This window comes from Erithacus rubecula (assembly GCF_903797595.1).
Source record: "Erithacus rubecula genome assembly, chromosome: 9".
In the NCBI taxonomy this organism is placed as follows: domain Eukaryota; kingdom Metazoa; phylum Chordata; class Aves; order Passeriformes; family Muscicapidae; genus Erithacus; species Erithacus rubecula.
Window position 1 is genome coordinate 16,326,999 of NC_136660.1, and position 19,974 is coordinate 16,346,972.

Sequence of the window (19,974 nt, forward strand, 5' to 3'; positions counted from 1 at the left end):
CAGGACCTAGGTGATACCAAAGCAATCTGTATGTCTCTTCCTTAATTTCCTAGCAGGGGTAGATCAGGAGGCATCACTGGGTTCCTCACCTCTCTGGCCCTTCCTGAAAGCATTGCCCAGCCCCATAGCAAACATATCATGAATCATTCATCTTTAGTAGATTATGCAAATTGAGAACATCAGATCAATGAAGATCAATACCTGCAACCATTTAATTGCCAGCAAAAACATTTTAAGAATGAGCATTATCTGAAGTCCTTTCTTGGGTAATGGCACCATTAATCCAAACATTGGATCCTGGCCTAAGTGTCCAGGAAAAATTCTCCTCCCCTCTTCCCCTGATGCATTTCAGGGTGTTGAGGGGTTTTTTCTTCCCCTTTTCATTTCCAGTTTCTGAGTTTCTCCATCATTACCACCACTGAACAGCTCCCAGTGCTAATAGTTCTGCTTTTGTTACTCTGCACTGATTGAAATGTCGCATACAGATTGAGATGTTAGTGCTAAGTTGCCACCTGGGAATGTCAAGCTGGGTCTGAAATGAACTTTTCTCACTCTTGGATCCAGATGGATCAGATAGGGATGTTCTCAAGCTGAGCTGAGAGTGTGGCAGGGAACATAGTAGAGGTATCACAGGGTATAAGGGACATGAAGAATTTTTTTTTTTCTCAGCCCATAGTCTCCTCTGTGAGACCAAATCTTCCTCCTGCCCCTGTGGGAGTCATGTCCAAGGCTTGTGTAGTGTCCCAGCCTTCAGGAAGCCTCCTCTCACATTAACAGGCTGAAATGCACCATCTTCACTTAGGCAAAAGGACTAAAAATAACAATTTTCATGGCCTCTTTGAATCTTAAACTCTGATTGTAGACACATCACCTTTACATTTTGCTGTAGGGATTTGCCTTGTTCTCCTACTGGCTTTGCCCCTCAAAGACAAGAAGATATTTCCTGTTAAGAGATGTGGATGTGTAAACAGTAGATGAGCACCAGCTGAGTTTTGCAAATACAAAGAAAGGTAGAACACTTTTGCCACAGCTAAGCCATTTTTTTCTGGTTGGCTAAGAAACTGCATGGCTACAAGGATTCTGAATCAAGCCTGATAGCTGTAAAAGCCATGAAAAACTCTGGGATGTCATGCTTTCTGGACACTTCCTAAATAATATAGTTCATCTCCCATGTTCTCCACGAGATTTTGCAGACTTCACACTGGATATCCTCTGTGTTTAACTGTTACTAATCCTGCCTGGTCCCAGAGTTCTTGGTAGTCAAAAGTTGCATGCAACAATATGCCTTTGCTCAGTGTTTGCTGAACAAGCAATGACTGTCTGCTTCAGCCATGAGCTGCTTTGACATCAGGGGCTATTAGCTGGGCTTCTGCAAGAAAACATTGAGATACAAACTCCAGTGCTCTTGATTCTGTGCCATCAGAGGAAAACTTTTTGGTCAAGGGACAAGGTCAAGCTTCTTCCCTTGTTAACAGGACCTAGACCTCTTTGTTATGAGTTGTTTCTCAGCTTCTGCCATGAGGTTTCTAGAGAGGCTACAAAAGTTGTTGAGAAAGGGGGACAGGGGCAAGTCATTTGAGCTTTGGAGCCACTTTAGCTAGGAGGAGCTAGCAAGTCTGGTAGCTGTGTGAGCAGCCACTGATGGCAACCAAAGCCTTGAGAAGAAGGGCTGTGGCACCAGAATACTTCCTTACAGCTCCTAGACACACAGGACAGGCAATCTAACACCTGTGTCAAGACAGCGTGGGAGTGACCCGTGGCCCCAGGCCAACCTGGGCCACTCAGATTCTGCACCACCAGCAAAAAGGAAGTTTCAGTGAAGCATCTGCTATAGAGATTACCTCCTATTTCTTTGCATCCCAATTTGTCTGCTTTCATGTGCTTGCTCAGAGTTTCTACTCTTCCAGACACACCTGAGTTTAATTTGCCCACACATGACAAAAGGCTTGAACAATTTTTTTTTTTTTTTTTGCCAGCTCTCCTAAGAGACTCATGGACGTAAGGAGGAAGGAGTTTAGCAGTTGCAGTTCAGCAGATCTAAGCATTTAATTTGCAAATGCCCCTTCCAAGTGCCAGGACTGAATAAAACTTAAACTATTATTTCTCCAAAAGAAAACCAAGTGGAGATCATGGGTAAGCCATGACCCTGTTGTTCTCAGATACAAAGGAAAAAAATCAGTGAATATTTGGACATGTTTGTCCTCCACCAACATCCCAACCTTAAGCCCCATCTGGACACACAAGCTTGTGATTCACATCTGGGTTTGCCTGTCTTTGAGTCACACCTGGACACATCTAAGTGTACCCCAAACTGCCAACACCCTGAATTTCAAACTTCTATTGAACCCTTATGTTCTCCACAGTCTTTCTGTCTCTTTCCTTGTTTGCCACAGAGGGGTATCTTGCATTAGCAGAAAAAGCAGAAGCTAATGGTGATGAGGGAAATAAATAAAAAGCTTGGTTCTGCTGTTTGGTCAGGCAGCTTACCGGTCACCACAGGGTACGTCTGGGGTCCTGACACATTTGTCCCCAGGTCTGGGTTAGCAGAGGTGGATAGACTTGATTTGACTTCATCGAGACCAGGGGTCAGAGCTGGGAGGGAGTACTCATTACCCTGGGGAAGAGAGGAGAAAGACAGCTCGCTATTGATGCGATGGGAGAAAGGGAAGGGTGTACAGATGGGGGGGAGGAAGAGGAGAGATGCAAACCCCTGCACAGATGGAGGAGGAGGAGGAGGAAATGGAGAAGACAAAGTGACAAGAGGGTTGAGGGGGATGAGGTGGGGGGGCATCCTAGGATGAACTATCCCACTGCCTGCTTGATGGTGTGAAGGGAAAGAGGTGAGGGATCTGGCCTGTTATCTGTGGTATGGCTGAGCCTTCACTCCGTGCTGTGGGGATGGGGATTGCTGTCTGTGCCAGCCCAGGGGAAAAGAAGGGAAATCCACATCCCCTCCTCTTGGCTGAGTGGAGGTGGGAGGTGTTTGCCCTGCTGACAAGGACAGCTGGGGCATAGGACTACAATGACATGACTAGGACAGGCAGGCTGTAGGAAGCAGCCAGTGTTGGCCCACTGTCACCAGGGTCTCTGCCTGGGTCGGCTGCGTCCCCTCCACTGTTACCTCTGTCCTAGCTTTTTAAAAACAAAGAAGCCTCATCCCCTGCCTCTGTCACTCTGTGCATTGGGGTATGAAATTGGGGAGGGGGGAGCCACATGGCTAACAGAAGGGTGGGAGGGGGAGAGCCATTGAATCTGAAAGGGTGTCCTGTCCGAAAGGCTCTGGTAATTGCCTTTTTATTGTGGCAGCCTCCAGACCAGACGCGGGAGCTGGAGAAACCAGGAAGGCTACAAAACAGCAGGAAAAGTTGCTCTGATTAATATTACGTTAAATTAAAACTGATTTTCTGCTCTTTCTCCTCCGTTTTTTTCCATGCATTTCCCCAACCCCCTCCCCATATCTTCCCCTCCTCCAGCAGGTTCCATGCATGCTGCCCCCTCCCCGCCCCTGTCCCTGCTTGGCTAGGACTGCCTAGTCATTTCCAATTCCTTCTTGTATTGATCTTCCTGTAGAAATCAGTTTTGTAATTAGCTGCAAATTAGGCCTTCTACTGAGGGTGAGCCTGCCCCCTGATTTATCACCAGAGTAATTCGCTGTGATCGGAGAGAAATTAAAATGAACTCAATTAGGCTTTGGATTTGCTTTATGGGCCCTGCTCAGAGTTTCAGGGGGAAAAATGACTGTGCTGGTGCTTAATAGTCTAATGAAAGTAAATAAAGGTTATTCATTGTAATAAACCCAGGGACTCTGGGATGAAGGGAGTCCACAGCCAGCCTCTCCTTCTCTTCCTTTGTTGGTTTATGGCTTGGGGCGGTTAAAAAAGACTTTTGATTTTCATTTTATTAAGACAAACAGCTTTTGGGATAAAAGGCTAGGAGAGCGGGGGAGTAAAGAAAAGGTGGGTAGAGCTGCAGAAGTGTGGAAAACTATGTTGGAGATGGGAGTCAAGTCTCAGCTGTGAGTCATGAAGGAAAATGATCCATTAAAACCCAACCCGGCAGCTCGCTGGTCACCAGTGTGATCTCAGGGTGCAGGAGATTCTGTGCAGCGCTGCCTGCCAGTGAATGTGGATGGGGGTGTAGGCAAGTTCATGGCAAGAACAGACTAGCATACAGACAGGTGTGTGTGCAGAGGGAAAAGTGGTCATGGGGATATAGGGAGAGAAGAGTGTGCAGGTATATAGCAAGTTTAGGAGAAGAGGTAAAGCTAGTATGTACATGAGCATCAGCAATACAGTTACAACTAGACAGGGCTGTGAAAGGCATATAACAGATAGAAAGGCAGTAACAGATCAGTGTCAGAACAAGGGACAGAGAGGGGGAGAGGGATTTTGGTGAGGGAATCTCCCTGCCATCATCCTCTCAGTGGCTGTGGGTTCCCATCACCAGGCCAGGCCCTCACCTGCTCAGATTTGATGTGCTCTGATGTTTGAAAGACGTCAGGGTAAGAAGGACGCTCAAAAACTCGATCTAAAGCTTCCAGCTGCTGCTGGGTGAAAGTGTCGCCACGAAGGTGCTTCCGCAAACTGTCCACGCTGCTCTGGGAATCTCCATTGGGAACTGAGCCCTCGGACACATCTGCAGGGCACAGACAGAGAAAACAGGGAGTTAGCACCACCCTGGCTTGGATTAGTAACGGGTGCAGGACAAGGACAGAGTGGGAAAGAGTGAGGCTCTGTGCCTCCACTCAGACAGCCATGCCACTCCTGAGGGAAAAGAAGGCTGCAGGGGTCCAAGAGGAACCCCCTCCTCTCTGATGGAGTGGCCAGGCTGCTCCTGTGGGTTCTCTGGCATTCTCCTGCCCAGGATGAGTGAGGCTGTGGAGAATGGTCCTTAGCTCAGAGATGAGTTTCGGTTCCACTGATTTTCAGTGTTAAAAATTGCCAAATCTCCACTGCTGAGCATAAAATGGGAGCAAAGCACAGCGATTAGCATCGCTAGAAGACCACTGGAGAGGCAGTTCACAGAGAAACAAGAGTGCTGAGGATGGGCTGTACTGGAGAGGACTGAGGGAGCCTGCAACTGGGAAAAAGGCTCTTTAGTAGCTTGTGGGGGAGCCAGTCTCTCTTGTAGCTCCCCAGTCCTATGAGCAGCTATCAGTGTTATAATTTCCTTTTCATCTGATTGTATTCTAGATGAGTCTTTTATCCCCCTTAGATAACAGGGAAATCTGGTTTCTGACTCCATGTTTCACCAGAGATAAATCTCTCCCTGTGGGACAACTGTCCCATCCAACATATGTTGGTTTCTGTTCCATTCACCTATGTGTAGCCTGTGATTTATCATGACTTGTATCTCTGTTATAAAACTCCTTCCAAAATGAGATGAATCCTTGTCTCTGCCAGTCTCCCTTCTTATCCAAAATGAATTATTGTTACAAAACCTAGTCCTGCTTAGTGGGGATGAGCCTTTGTGGTATTATGTTGTTCTTACTAGGAATATAGCTGCCTTCTGGTAGAAGCTTCCCTACAAGTGCATCTCTGTCCTTACAGCAGCCCTCTGATACAGTCCAATCTCACCGCAGTGCCTCCTGCCAAGCTCCAGGTCTGTTAAAAATGCCCTGCCCCATCCAAAGTGAAATTTTTTCCTGTGATAAACCATCTGATCACCTATCTGGCTTTGGGTTTGGTTTGGCTTTTTTTTTTTTCCCTGTTATCCCCCAGCTCAAATGAGGTGCATTTTTCTCTGTTATAACCCCTTTTTATCTCTAGTGAGTCTCCTGCTATTAGCATCTGTCATATCCAAGGTGAGTCTGTCTGTTATAACCTCCTGTCCCAGCTGAAGTGAATCTGCCTCTGTCATAATCCCTCATCTCATCTGAGGCAAGTCTTCTCATTATAATCTCCTCCAACTGTGCTGAGTATCTTTCTGCTGTCACACCTCAGTCTAACTTTGGTGTGCCTGGTTATAATCCCCTGCTTCATCCATGCTGATATATATCCATACTCTCCATGCTGAATCCTTACCTACTGTGCTCCATAAGACACAAGTCTGACTGCTTTATCACCTTGACTAACCTAAGATCAGGTTCTCCCTCTTGTGCTGTAATTATATTCCTGGTTTTTCACTAATATGCCTCATACTTAAGCCTTTCTTGGTGGCCTCCAGTCTGTGAATCTCAGAAACCTGCTGTCTGTCAAGAAATTGTTCAAGGGTTCTGTATAAACCTTTCCCTTCCTCCATGCAATCGCGAGGTGTTCATGGACACTTGATGCTCCCAGGAGCCTGGAGTCACATTCACTGTGCAGCATCCAGAACAAGGCTACTCTGCTGCTTCCTCTTTCAGCTCATGGATGATACCAAGATGGTATTTTCCTGGCACAGTTAATGCCCAACTGGTGGCCCAGAGTTATGACTGAGGCTGCTGCCTTCTGGCTATGAGATATATCCGTTTATAGGTGATTATACGATATGATATAATCAATAGTACATTATATACAGTAGCGTAGTACAGTACCACTCACAAGACCATAGAAAATATTACATATTGATTTGTCCCTGCCAGCAGCCTTCCCTCGAGCAGCCTGTTCTCTCTTTCTTTTCCACCCCAAGCCAGAGCAAGGCTGTTTACTGGCACTGATTCCTGGAGTTTTCTCCTCTCCCCAGGCTTATTTGCCCAAGAGAAAGTTATCAATTTCCTGAAATCTGGAGTTCATGACAGATTTGACTGAGAAAACAAAGCAAGGCTCAGGCTTGGTGGACTGCCTACTGTGTGGATCATTACTGTTTTCATGGTTTAGATGGACTGGGCTGTTTCTGCAGGGGTGACTTGCAGGAGAACTAGAACTCTGGTGTTCTCTGCAGAAAGCTGGCACAGAAATCCTGGGTCCAGACTCAGATAAAACAATGTTTCTGTATCAGCCTCAACCTGTCTGCAGCCTGTGAAGCTGTTAGCCCTTGAGGATTTTTCCACATGTGTCCGTGTGTATGATTATACACACCATGACACTAATACACACGGGTATTTTTGCAGTAGATAGTTATTCTGTTATTATTTAGATTCTGCATCACAGTACATGCCTGACCAGGCACTTATCTGTGGCTGCTGGTTTTGGCTATAACTGATTTTCAAGGATGGCAGCCCTATACTCTGCATTGAATTTGGTGTGAGCAGACGGATGTGCAGTAAAACTTTCACTGATGGTGATTAAACTAGACTTTAGCCTTAGTGAGCTGCCCTGTGTGCTTACACAGATTTGTGCACAGGCATTTGCAATTCTGTCTGCCTTCAGAGCCCTGTGCACATGTGTCTTCTTCATGTGCACAGGCCATGCCTTTGTGTGAAGAAGCTGAAATCACAGCTTTCCCGAGTCACTGTAAGAGTCTCTTTTCCTTCATTTATTCAGGGGCCCTTCAGATCTTGACAAATCTGTCACTCTAAATTTGCGAGAGATTATGGTGCTCTCTGCCTAGCACGGAGAGAGGTGATATATGATATCTGCTGCCCCTATTGATTGCCTGATCTGGTGGCAGAGGGCTGGCGAAATGAACTTGAAATGAACATCATGCCTCAACTCATTGTGCGTATAATACACTACTTAATCCCACATTTTTGAGCCGCTATGGAATTCAATTGATCAATCATGTCCCTCTGATAGTACTGTTTTAGGGGTTATTGCTGCACTGCTCACTGACCTTTCTATTTCTTTATTTATTTATGGCATAGTGTGTGCGTGTGCATGTGCACACACAAGCGTGTATGTGTGTTTGGGAAACCCAAGACCAGCTGATGAGAAAGGACCTGTACAGTCTGCAGGAAATGAAAGATAAGGATGAAGGAAATAGAAGGGTAAAGAATGGGGTTAAATAAGAAATAAGAATGATCAAAGCAAGCAAATGGGTAGAGAGGGGTGCAAAAGTCATAAGGAGAAAGACAATGCTTTAGTTTGGAAATTCCTGGAGGGGAGAGGGAAGAAGGAGGTGGATGGGTCACTCTGCCCTAGCCTATGCTTTAAAATCTGCAAAAGAAAAGAAACTTTTGACCCAGGCCCGTCATGGTAGATTTAAAAAGCTTGCCATAGTATTTGGCTTAATAATGGTAGGACACATGAATCCCAAATTTCAAAGAGCATTTATGAATTGTGCGTATATATTTTATTTATGAAGCAGAGAAGGTTTCACAGAGGTGATCCTGAAAGATAGATTTGTATATCTTGTGTTGCTAATGTTGAGACATTCACAGTCACAGATCATTTTATTTTCTTCAAAACCAAATGATTGTAAGTCCCCTGTATTTGTCTTCTGGTGTCAAAACCTACAGAGGATGTGTTTCATTTTTTCCCTGAAACTGCAAGGACCAGACACTTATATCTGGTTTTAGATCAAAGCTGCAATTCTTATCTAAGTGCATGACTCTGTAAGCTGGACTATCAGGAGAAGATTCCAATAGTGTAATACACAAAGTATGAGAGTCTTGTGGGTATGAGCAAAGGTGGCAGAGAGGAGTTCAGGAAAGAGATGGAGTCCTTCAAAGTGATGTGGGTGCTAGTGAAGCAAGGGCTTATGGGGAAAACTTGAATTGAGAAAGACTAGCAGATCCCGTGAGGAATGGCACTGCGGTGGGCAACAGTCACTTAGCTAATGAAGAGCAGTGCTAGGAGTAAAAGCTTAAGGGCCATGGATTTGCCAAGAAAGCAGATATTGGAAGGGGTCTTGTTCAAAGGGGTAAAGGAAGGCTTAAAGGGTAAAGGAAAGCTGCAGGATGAGTTGAGGATGACACCTGGGTAACTATGATAACTGTCCTCAATAGAAAGCAGCACCATCACCTTTCCCAGATCCCTTTTGGTGGCAAGGGAAACCACTCTTTTAAATCATAAGAATCTTAACAAACAGCTTGAGAGGCAAAGCACAGCCTCAGTCACTGTGTCACTCACAAAGGTGCACGGTGCTGTCAGTGTGATCAGGCCTTGCACATGTGACAGGAAATATCTCTCCTTCAAGGAACAGCCAAGGGAGTACACACAGTGAATATTCAGAGTAAACCCTCAACACAAGATACAGATAAGCTCCAAGGGTGTCACAGAAACATTTGGACAAATAACAAGGAAATGCTATGCCAAAGAACAACAGAACAATTTTAACTACATCTGATACAGGGAATATGCCCATTAAATAATTCCAAAGCAAAGAGACATTCTCAGGTCTGGAAGCCACAAAGACACCATAATGTACAAGTAGCATAAAGCAGCATAATTAATTACTTCCCTGGCTGCAAGTGACATACAGAACTCATGCTCAGGGTGGAACAGGACCATGTCAACAAATAACTCAGAAGTATTGCTGATATAGGGAGAACTTTGTGGCACAGAAACATCTAGGAAGGTCATGAGAAGCTGTGCAGCTACCACACAAACATGGAGATCCTGCTCTCTTTTAAGGAAGGGGCTGTTGCCATCCCTATGACTTGTCTGTCTGCAGTGTCGTGGGGCTCTGATCTCAGCTGGGCCCTTGTGGCTCTACCAATAAAAATCACAGTCATAATAAAAGCGAGTGTGACTGGCATGAGAAGTGCCAGCCAGGTGACACAGCAGAACCCATCTAATTGCCAAAGGCTCCGAGGGAAGCACAAGCACTGATGCAGTGGTGCTGAGCTGTCTGCTGCAGTGCTGTCCCTCTGCACCAGCAAGGCGAGCCTGTCCTCTCCTCAGCCTGCCTGCACCATCCCTGCTGGGGTGCTTAACCCAGAGCAGCCCTCTCCCACTCCCTGAGCATTTGTGGCTACACACGCTGCCCCTTCCCAAATCACACTTCTGTGTTAACACTGCTCTTTCCCTTTTTTTCCGATTTCTCCTCTCTTTTTTCCCCCTCTGATGTGCTCCCGTGTCCCCATGCAGCCTGGGCCTGTCAGGCAGCTTTCCTGCCCATCCCAGGGGGCCTTTCCCCACACTGCCAGTTGTTGCAGTTTCAAACTCAATTGTTCTCCTCGGTACTGAGGCAAATGGAGTCATTAATTACCTTCTATCGGCTGGGCCGAGTTCAGAAGGCGATCGATAGCCAGTGCTTGTCATTCACGGCAGCCAGCCCTGTGCAGCCCCTCGTGCTACATTCAGTGTGGCTCCATGGAGCACCCAGCACTGCCAGAGCACCCAGCACTGCCACCCCAGCACTGCCAGAGCATCCCAGCACTGCCAGAGCACCCAGCACTGCCACCCCAGCACTGCCAGAGCACCCAGCACTGCCAGAGCATCCCAGCACTGCCAGAGCACCCCAGCACTGCCACCCCAGCACTGCCAGAGCACCCAGCACTGCCAGAGCATCCCAGCACTGCCAGAGCATCCCAGCACTACCACCCCAGCACTGCCAGAGCATCCCAGCACTGCCACCCCAGCACTGCCAGAGCACCCAGCACTGCCACCCCAGCACTGCCAAAGCAACCAGCACTGCCACCCCAGCACTGCCAGAGCTGCCCTTCAAACCCAGTCTCCAGCTCCCACTGGGAACAGCAGACCTTCCGCAACTGTGTCTGAACTGACACCCAGCCAAGGGCGGGATAAGGACAAAGACCTTGTCCTGAGGTAGTGGGTCACAGTTTTTCAGATGGCCAGCATTGTCTAGTACTGATGTCCTGATCTACACAAGCTGATCCAGTCTGTCTATCATAATGTTTCTACAGACAGTTTGCATCCTTGATAATAATTAAACTAATATTGTACTCTCCCTAGTAAGGACAAGCACAAGGACTGACAGTCCTAATCTAGTGATCTTTTCAGCTATGCAACTTTCTTGCCCTACTAGTTAGAGGTTTGGAAAAGGAAGGCTGTAAATTTTGGGTTACATTTGCTTCCAGAAGAATTTTTGTGGTCTTTTAGACAGTGTGAAAGAAGATATCATCTCTAGAAGAGTCAGTTCTGTGTTTCAGCATGCAGTGTTGCAATAATTTTACATGCTTTGATTGTGATAACTGGTGGAGAGAAAGATGAACCTCAGATTCAGAAGGGAAGGATCCTAAGTAAGTGCAGAATAGAGATGATGGAGCATGGAAGGGGCTGGCAAAGTTAGGAAATGCTAGGGAAGGAATATTATCAGGGATCTATGCTGCGATGGTGAAAGGAGATACAGTACAAGTTCAGGTTATGTAGAGTATCCTGCAGAAATAGGGATAGTGGGACATAAATACTGGAGGATTATCACCTCAAGGAAGACCATCAGCCTTCATGAACACCACAGTTGTTCAGATCCCTGTGTCCATTTGCCTCAAGGGAATCCATAAACCTGAATTTCAGTATGCTAATTGATAGTACTGTGCTGGTCCATGTGTCTCTGTAATTTGTGTCAGCAAGACATAGACTGTGTGTATTTCTTTCTTACATGCTCAGGCTTAAAGCAGAAATGCTCAGAAACAAAGGATTTTATGTCTTGAAACCAGGGTATAGCTCACATGAGGAATTGGTGAGTAAGGCAGGCTGCTCATGCAGGGAAGTGAGTGTGCCTGACTGAGGAAGAGTGAGATGTGTGCTGGTGCCTGACAGCAGTGCTTTTAACACAGGTGTTGTGTGTGACTAAGTACCCTAGATGGAGCAGGGAAAGGCAGTGCAGCTTTAATACAGGGCTTACATGAACAAAAATGGCAGTGCTCAATGAGAATGTAAATGTAATGAATTGTGTGTGCAAATGTGTAATGAAGTGTGTGCTCAGATCTGCCTTGGATTATCATGGGAGCATGCAAAATGCATTTAAGGAAGTGAGTGTGTATATGCATATGAAAATCATATGTATTTACTGCTGTATCCAAGTGTATGATTGCAAATTTGGACAAGAGTATCTGGGAAACTGTGTTGGATAGTAATAATCAGCACATCCAACCTTACTGAAAATGCCAGCAAAAGTCTTTCCAGGTGTTAGGATGCAAGCAGCTATCTCAGATGTGTATACATGTACTACATGTGTGGGTGTGCAGGTGAGGGGTTTTAGCCTAGGGAGTAGTTTGCTAGGTCCAGTATTTCTTACTTGTGCTATTAGGCTTGACTGTTAGACAAATAGAAATGCAGCTGCCTCTAGGACCCAGTACACTGGCTTTTTGTATGTTGATGGAGTAGCAATCAGCACACTCACACAGTGAGCCAGATCCTCTGATTAGTGCAAATCTGTGAAGTCTCTTCCATTCAGTGGTTATACTGACTTACACATACTAAGAGTTATCAGAAGGGTTATCCTGATTTATGCTGTTGTGGTCCACAACATTGCCTTCAGTGCACTGCCCTCGGGGACAGCTGCTGCTGCAGGGAAGCAGGGCTCCAGAAGCTGTGCTTTCCCTCTGCCAGAGAAGATGATGCTCTAAGCATCATTGGCATGACTTAACTCTCTTCTCCCATCTTCCCAAGCATGTTTGTTGGGGAGCTACTTCTTGGCAGGATCCCCCTTGGTGAGCATATAAAAAAGGGTGGCTTTTGTTAGTTCCGAAGGACAGAAGCAACACAAAAAATTACATCGCATGCAGCCCTAACTATGCTTGTTTAGAGAAACTGCTTGCATTTATGAAGCCTTTGGTGCGGAAAGCAGGGTTGCAAATGACTGCATCAGAGCGACAGTAAAGGCCATTAATTTCCTGTTATGTTTTCCTGTGTTGGGGGCTTTATTAATTTAATTTTACACTGTCGAACAACAGCGAGCGCTGACACCGCCACACTTGGAGGGTTTTTTTTTTCTTCAAGCAGTGCTTTGCCTGACATGCAAATCAACACTGCTATCAGGATTGCTAGACACAAGGCAGGGAGCCCAGAGCTGGACTGTCACCATCCAGTTCCACCTCCCAGTTTCTGGGAATCCCTGAGATTCCAGTGGAGAGGACACCAGCATAAAGACTCAGCAGATCTGGGTCAGACCATGGACACCTCTAATGCACAGTCTAGAAAACAAGAATTCCTCTTTAGACTGCTTGGTTCCATTGGCTTGGATCCCCATGAATATGCCCCTTAATACCTCCTTTCCTTCTCTTTCCCTTGCTCTAGCCTTTTCCTTCCTTTCATTCCACCTATATTCCTCTCATACACACTTTTACCTTAACCTCACCAGTCAAAGCAGTCTGTATCTGCCCCTGAGCCAGATACTTGTGAATCATGTTATTGGAAGCTCTTCTGAGTCAGCACTAAACCAGTATTCAAGCAGAGTGTTTTTAGAGCTGCCATTTTTGACGTGCCATAAAACAAAGGCTCCAATCACTCAGAGTCATTAAAATTCCCATGGCATTTTTTGCAAGAGTGCAGACATTAACCTGGCTGTCCTGAACAAAATCCAGCCTGAGTGATTACCCACAGCATATCTTAATTCTCCTGTGGTTTCATTTGGACATGGCACAGCAAAATTTCACAGTTGATGCTCTGTATTGTTCAACATCTGCCATGGTCCACCTGAGAGTCGGCCACATTTCAGTAGAAAATGAAATATTAAGAATGGGAAGGTTAAGAAACAACATATGATACAGGATGGGTAATTGTGAAATGCCATGCAATAAAAGAGCTGCAGGCTTGCAATTGGCAGCAATCCACTTGAAATATCACCATGCAAAATATTTTTTTTAACCCTCGTTCCTATAATTCCTGTAAACCATTAGTAGAGTCATTTGTCATCTTTCTGCATGAGGTTACTTGAAGGCCATTATAGATTCATGAAGGAACCTATACTGATGTGACCTCTATAAAATGTATATTGCAGATAAGTTCCAAATTTTAAGAGGTAGTCTCCAAACAAGAGAGGGCCCAGCCATGTGCAGCAATCAGTTTCACAAACAAGGGAGGTCTCTGCAGAGAAGAGCCATAAGTATCTTTGAGGATTAGCTAGTGGAGTACTGTTTTTTGTTTGCTGGGATTTAATAAAGTTGTCCCAAACTCTAGAACAGTTCTGATCTTCTTGGAAAGTCAACCCTTCTGTTCAAGGCCTACCTCTTCTCAGACTAGATGCCAAAAGCTATAGCAAAAAAAACCTGGCATGGAAGTACACCTGTCCTTCATAACAGCCTTTTCTAGAGCATTTAAGAGAGGAGTCAGTCAAGGTTTGATGAGCATTTCATACACAATAACCACCTCATTGAAGTTTAATCAGATGTCTACAAATCTGTTCCAATGCAGATCCCCTAGCTTAAAAACAGAATAGCTCCTCTGACCAAAAAAAGGCAGGGCCATAGAGAGAAAGAAACCTTGACCTGATGCACAGCCAAATGGAAGCAGTGATACCCATGACCTAGCTCCCATTCTGGCACTGAACTCCTGAGTTTTCCTGTAGCTGTTGGCCTCTATGGGAAGAACCTTTGTACCTTGAACCTTTTGGGATGTAAGTAGTAGGATGCTTGGATGAGGGAAAAGTGAAAGGAAAATGTGGATTTAGGTATTGTTTTTAGGCCTCTTACCAAAACTCTGGCATTTTAAAGGGCCTAAAGGTGGGCATGAATTGCATTTGTCCCTATTTAAAGCATCCTTTATTTTATCTGATTAATGGTTGGAAAAATCACCTTCAGAGAGCTATGGATGGAGACAGACAGAAGACAACAGGTCTGGTGTCAATAGATAGATACAAATATGGATCTGTAACTACTCCTTTCCAGCCATCTACTACTAGCAGAGTTGTCCTTCAGATGCAATTTCTAGACTTAGCATAGCTTCTGCAGGCCAACACAAAATGCTGTTTTTACAGGTCTTGCTTGGCAGCTACACAGATAGCTGGAGCTCTGAAAATCCTGAAACCATCACAAAATGTTCACAAATGGCTTTTTTAATGCAAGATCTGGTGACAAAATTAAACACATTGGTTTTTCTCTTTCTTTCTCCTCTCCAATCAAATTGCCTCCTTGCCCCTCATCTATTCAGCCAAGATTCTCACAGGCTAATCACTTGGTGAGATTTTGGTTTTCCCCTGGAATCTGTGAAACGAGGCTGGAGGATCTGACACTATCACTTAGGGAAGTAAAAAGCTTCTGCTTTCCTTCCAAACAGCAGCAGCTTCCATTTTGGGAGGAGGGGTTTCTGTTGCCCTGACTGAGAACAAGGTGCTTAGTGTTTTCTTTTAGCACAAGGAGACATTCCTCTCTAGGAATGATTTACATTTATGAACAGCAAGCGATGCTTAACATTACGTTGATGTAGACTTGGGAGTGCAGAGATAGCCAAATTAGGAGCTAATTGGTGCACTGGGGATTGACTGTTGGGCCCCCTTGGCTGCTGGATGCGATCATGAAGAGAAAGAGAGAAAGAAAGGGAGAGAGCAGGAGCCATCCTGCAGCCAACGCCTCTCTAAAGGTTGGGATTCCTGAGGCCGCTGCTGCCTAGTGCTGTCAAGGTCAGCAGGTTCAGGTTCACTGAACGGTCAGGATGGTTTGAATTACTGGCACTGCTGCCGATTCCTCCGCTGATCGTGATCCGTCTTCCAGCACCAGCTGCGGGATGATGCTCCCCAGCCATGTGCTGTGCACGGTGTGGGGCACAGTGAATGTCACAGAGGCAGATGCTCTTGTTAAAAGGATAAGTTTTTAGGAAGATTTAAGGACCAAAGGCAACGCTGAAGAAAGGCACTTGCTCCAACCACTGAGCATGTGGAGACCAGTTTTCTAGAAACAGCTGTTCTGATCAATTTTTCTTTTACCAGGATAACTGCACATTAGTATGTGTAAGCTTTTATGCAAACACTGCTTGGACATTTTCTCCCCAAGCACACATAGCTGTGTGACCAGGCTAAAAGGCAGGGTAGCCAGCATGTTCCTACAAGGCTGCAGAGTGCAGAAAGGTGCTCAGAAAGCTGCCTGCCAGTGTGCCCTGCAGCAGGTGGGCTTGGAGCCACTGAAGAGACCTCACCAGAGCAGGTGAGGAGAAGCCATGCCTGCAGAGGTACGAGTTTGCATAGCCAGGCTGCCACTGTCACAAATGTGTGTCTGGGGTGGCTGAGTGTGGCTGAGTGCCTGCCTGTGTGTGTGTGTTTATACTGCACATGAGCTGTCCAAGCAGCCACAGCAGCAGTGATAGCATAAGTAGCTACGTGAGAAAGACTGTGGCAGGAAAGAGCAGCAAGAGGGATTTAGAAGACAACAGGGCTGTGTGGAAGTAGTGTCTGGTGTTTGTCTTAGACAAGAACAGCTCCACAGGCATCCTTTACTTGCTTTCAATGGAGAAATCTGGCCTTCTCAGCCTGTAAGCTGAAGTGCTTATTCCTGCTTCTTATTCTGAGCTCTGTTGTGTACCTCTGTGAGTCAGTCAGCTCCTGGTGCAGTTTCTCCTGTGCTATAGCTATGGATATGCAGCTTTTGTACTCACACCTCTGTTTCTGCTTGCCACACACATTTCTACACCTGTTGAAAACTCTATGTAGGGCTGAGAATGCACTGGACTGCCCATACACCAAGGCCTCTTGCATAGCACTCTTAGTGCTCACCAAGACATGGAAGAGGCCAGGGTTGATGTCATGTAATCTGCTTCATAGAAGAGAAGCCTCTATCTCCTCTAAGCTTAGCACAGGTATTCTAACAAGCTCTGTGTGTAGCCTGCACTAGGAAGTACGTTGTGCCTACTGTCACCTCTCTTCAGCTCCTCTCCCAGTTCCCTCTTCCACTGCAGAGCAAAGGGCTATGGCAAGAAGGGTCAGAAACAGTGCCCAGTATCATGCTGGTTTACATTAATGAGATACACACAGTGTAATCCAGCAATGGAATCAGCTCTACAAAAGGAGGTAATAGCAGGCTGCCATGAACAGAGCAGCTCAGGTAATTGGTTTATCTATCTAGAAGCAGTAGTAGCAATCTCTGCACAGACAGAGTAGCAGTAAAGTCTCTTCCTTAAGGCTATTTCCTTTGTCTTTTCAATTGCTTGCACATCCATGTGAGATAGAGAGAGAGAGAGAGGAAGAGAGAAAGAGCTAGAGAGAGAGAGAGAGGGAGAAATGTTAATTTGTGAATTAATGGCTTTTCTCTGCGGAATTGTAAATTCAAATGTCACCTCACAGGGTGACACTACGCTGGGCTGCTGAGGAAGCAATGATAAGATCCCCCCCATCCCCATGCCGACATATACCCATGCCCCTCCCCTCCCTGAAAGATAGCTACGAAGTGGAACATGCTACTTTTAATTTGCAGTAACACCACAGCAGAGGGATGCAAGAATGACTGCTTTCCAACCCTCCCTTCCACAACAAGCTGGGCCACATCTTTCCCTCTCTACCTCTACCTCCTTCCACCCCCTCTTCAACCCCTCCCATTTTAAACTGTGTCCAAGACAACACATTATCTCAACTCCCCCCACCCTGAACTAATCAAAGGATGAGCTAAGGGAGGGCTCTTTAGAATGGATGCCTCTGCAACCCTCTCCTCTCCTGCAATAATCAGGTGAATTAATGACCCTGAAGTTAAAGTGAGCGCTGATACTCAGGCGTTGTGCAGCGTAGGGGAGAAAGCCTTCATTGTTTTCGAGCAGGAGGCGGGCAGCAGCAAGGGAGATTCATGGATGGAGATTGAATATGCAATTTTCTTTCACCTTGCCAAGAGCTGCCCCTGGGCTGTGCCTGGCCTAAATTTTTTTTTTCCTCTTGCCATCTCTGCCTTATCCGGCCCTCCCACCTCCCTTCCATTCTTTCCAGAAAATTACCTTCAAAATTGATTTCCACTTTTACAAACAAATATAATGGGAACATGAGGGGGGAAAAAATCTTGGGCTGTGATGAATTAGGGCTGTCAGGTGCTTCCAAGTCTCCTTTGTTTTTGTTTTACTGCCTGTTAGGTTCTTTGTTTTTCCAGCAACTGGGAATAATGCCCCTGCCCACAGAGTCCCCATGGTCCATGGCTACCTTCACAGGATATGGCCACCACCTGATGTCATCACTGTGTTATCCCTGCTTTTCATCACTGTGAGCAAACAACCACAGCTAGCAGACTGCCCTAGCCCTTCACACCAGAATACAACTGATCCCATGGAGACACTGCATGTCCTACACTACTGGTGATTGGGGTCCTACAGCTCAGGTACAGGTCTGTTGATTTGCCTCTGATCTTCTTCACCCTCCTCCTCCCATTTTCCCTTGTCTTATTCAGCTGATGGGCAGATTCCAGTTCTCCCTGTTCTGACAGATCAGCCTGGGTCACTGGCAGGTCACCGTGACCCATGTTTTGTCTCAGTGCCATGTCACCTTGATTCCATAGTAGTATTGCCCTTATGTCTCATTGCCATGTCACCCAACCCCCAAATCAGTGTTATCTCTCACTGTCATGGCATCCTCATCCACAACCCTCTAAAATGCCATTTGCCTGCACATTGCCAGCTATTTCTGTTTCTTTTTCAGTTGATTCTGTCATCCACAGTGCATTAAACTGGGATCCTCATGGGTTCAGACACCATACTCCTTCTGACTCCCATACTCTTTACATCCCTGAAAACATATAACAGTCACCTACATGACTGCAGGCAGACTCAATGTAAAACTCCTCCAAAGTGAACAAGAGGATCCAGAGTAGCAGGCATCTAGCAAAACTGGGGAGCAGCCTTTGCACAGGTAGAATCATGGAGGAGGCAGAGACACTGGGAGTTGTAGCTGCCTGACTCCTGTTGACACATTAGCTGCAATAACCCCTTCCAAGAATGAGTCAAAAAGCAGAAAAATATCTAACCACAAACTAAGTACCCAAAATAAACAGCCAGAAAAGCACACACTCATGGTTCTCACACGAGTAAATATAAAGAAAAGATCTATGCTTAAGTAGCACCCACAAAACATAGCAAATTAATATTGAAGACACAAGAATGCAAACTGGGACACACAGAGGTACTAATGCAGATGCATGTCAATTAAATGTAATTTCTGAATAAACAAATAACTTACAAAAGTATATGTACACTAACTGAATGAAAACCTGTAACTCAAAGTAATTTCCTTAACACGTACAGAATCAAATAATGTTAACAAATACAAAATATTTACATAAATAAACAGCCTTTATACAGGCAAGAACAACCAATATGTATATATATAAATATATATATAACATACACACAAATATATAACCTCAATGCAAATACACATCTGTACAAACTATATACAGAAGTGCACAGCACTGGAAGGCTACATATTCATATCCAGCATATCCAGCATATCCAGCAACCACAAAGATACAGTGATACTCCAAGTATGTAACAACACATACACTCAGAATATACAGACAAATATACAACATTCACATATATGCTCAAAATGTGGATACAAATACCTCGCATTCATAGAAATACATAGCACTAATACTGAGCCATACATGTCCAGACATCCATATGATCCACAGTATTCATCCTCCTACTAGGCAATATTATACACAGCTTAACATACACATTTTCCAGGTGTCCATAGGCATGCACAAAAATACGGGTCCAACCTGCCACTCACCCCATACATAAGCATAGATAAGTAGAAACCAGCGATCCTAACACAGAAATACAAAAAACAAACAGGCGTGCATTCCTAGAGACACAAATACACAATCGGAGATGCACACAAATACAACTGAAGCCAGACCAGCTTGTCTTCAGAGAGTACCAACCCCTGCCAAACTAAGCAGCACTATAAGCTTTAGAAGCAGGGCATTCTGTCCAAACTGCTTTCTGTGATGCAAGCTGTTAACTCTCCCTTACCTGACTTCCTCCTGAGCAATGCATACTCCCCAAACTCCCAGCGTGTGTGCAGACATGCTCACACAAACACATATCCTGCTTCTCCTGCTTACAGACTGACCTCCAAATTCCTGGTGCAGCAGCCCACATTTCTGCCAGTGCTGTGCTGCTTATTCATTGTCTTCTGCTTCATCCAGTTTCCTCCTCCTCTCTTTTCCCATACATACTCTCCCTTTTCTGACATCCTCCTGCAGTTTATTTAGAGAGGCGCAGGATGAGTAGCAGGGGCTTTTCTTATATCCTTCCAGGGGTTTCACTAGCCAAAGACCTTCAGGAGGGAGAAGTGGGTGCT

The 19,974-nt window shown here is 45.5% G+C and overlaps 1 protein-coding gene and 1 long non-coding RNA gene across 4 annotated transcripts in view; one reads left to right on the forward strand and one right to left on the reverse strand.

Annotated features, from left to right (window-relative positions):
* PAX2 (paired box 2) overlaps positions 1–19,974 on the reverse strand; it is an 84,671-nt gene that overhangs the window by 21,733 nt on the left and 42,964 nt on the right. For all 3 annotated transcript variants that reach the window (XM_079313163.1, XM_079313164.1, XM_079313165.1), the window contains exons 6-7: positions 4,460–4,635; positions 2,488–2,614 (exon numbers count right to left, since the gene is read on the reverse strand). In XM_079313163.1, coding sequence (XP_079169289.1) covers positions 2,488–2,614; positions 4,460–4,635 — 303 coding nt within the window. The remainder of the gene's footprint in view (positions 1–2,487; positions 2,615–4,459; positions 4,636–19,974) is intronic.
* Positions 1–19,974, forward strand: part of LOC306805021 — a 101,720-nt gene that overhangs the window by 20,991 nt on the left and 60,755 nt on the right. The window lies entirely within an intron of this gene.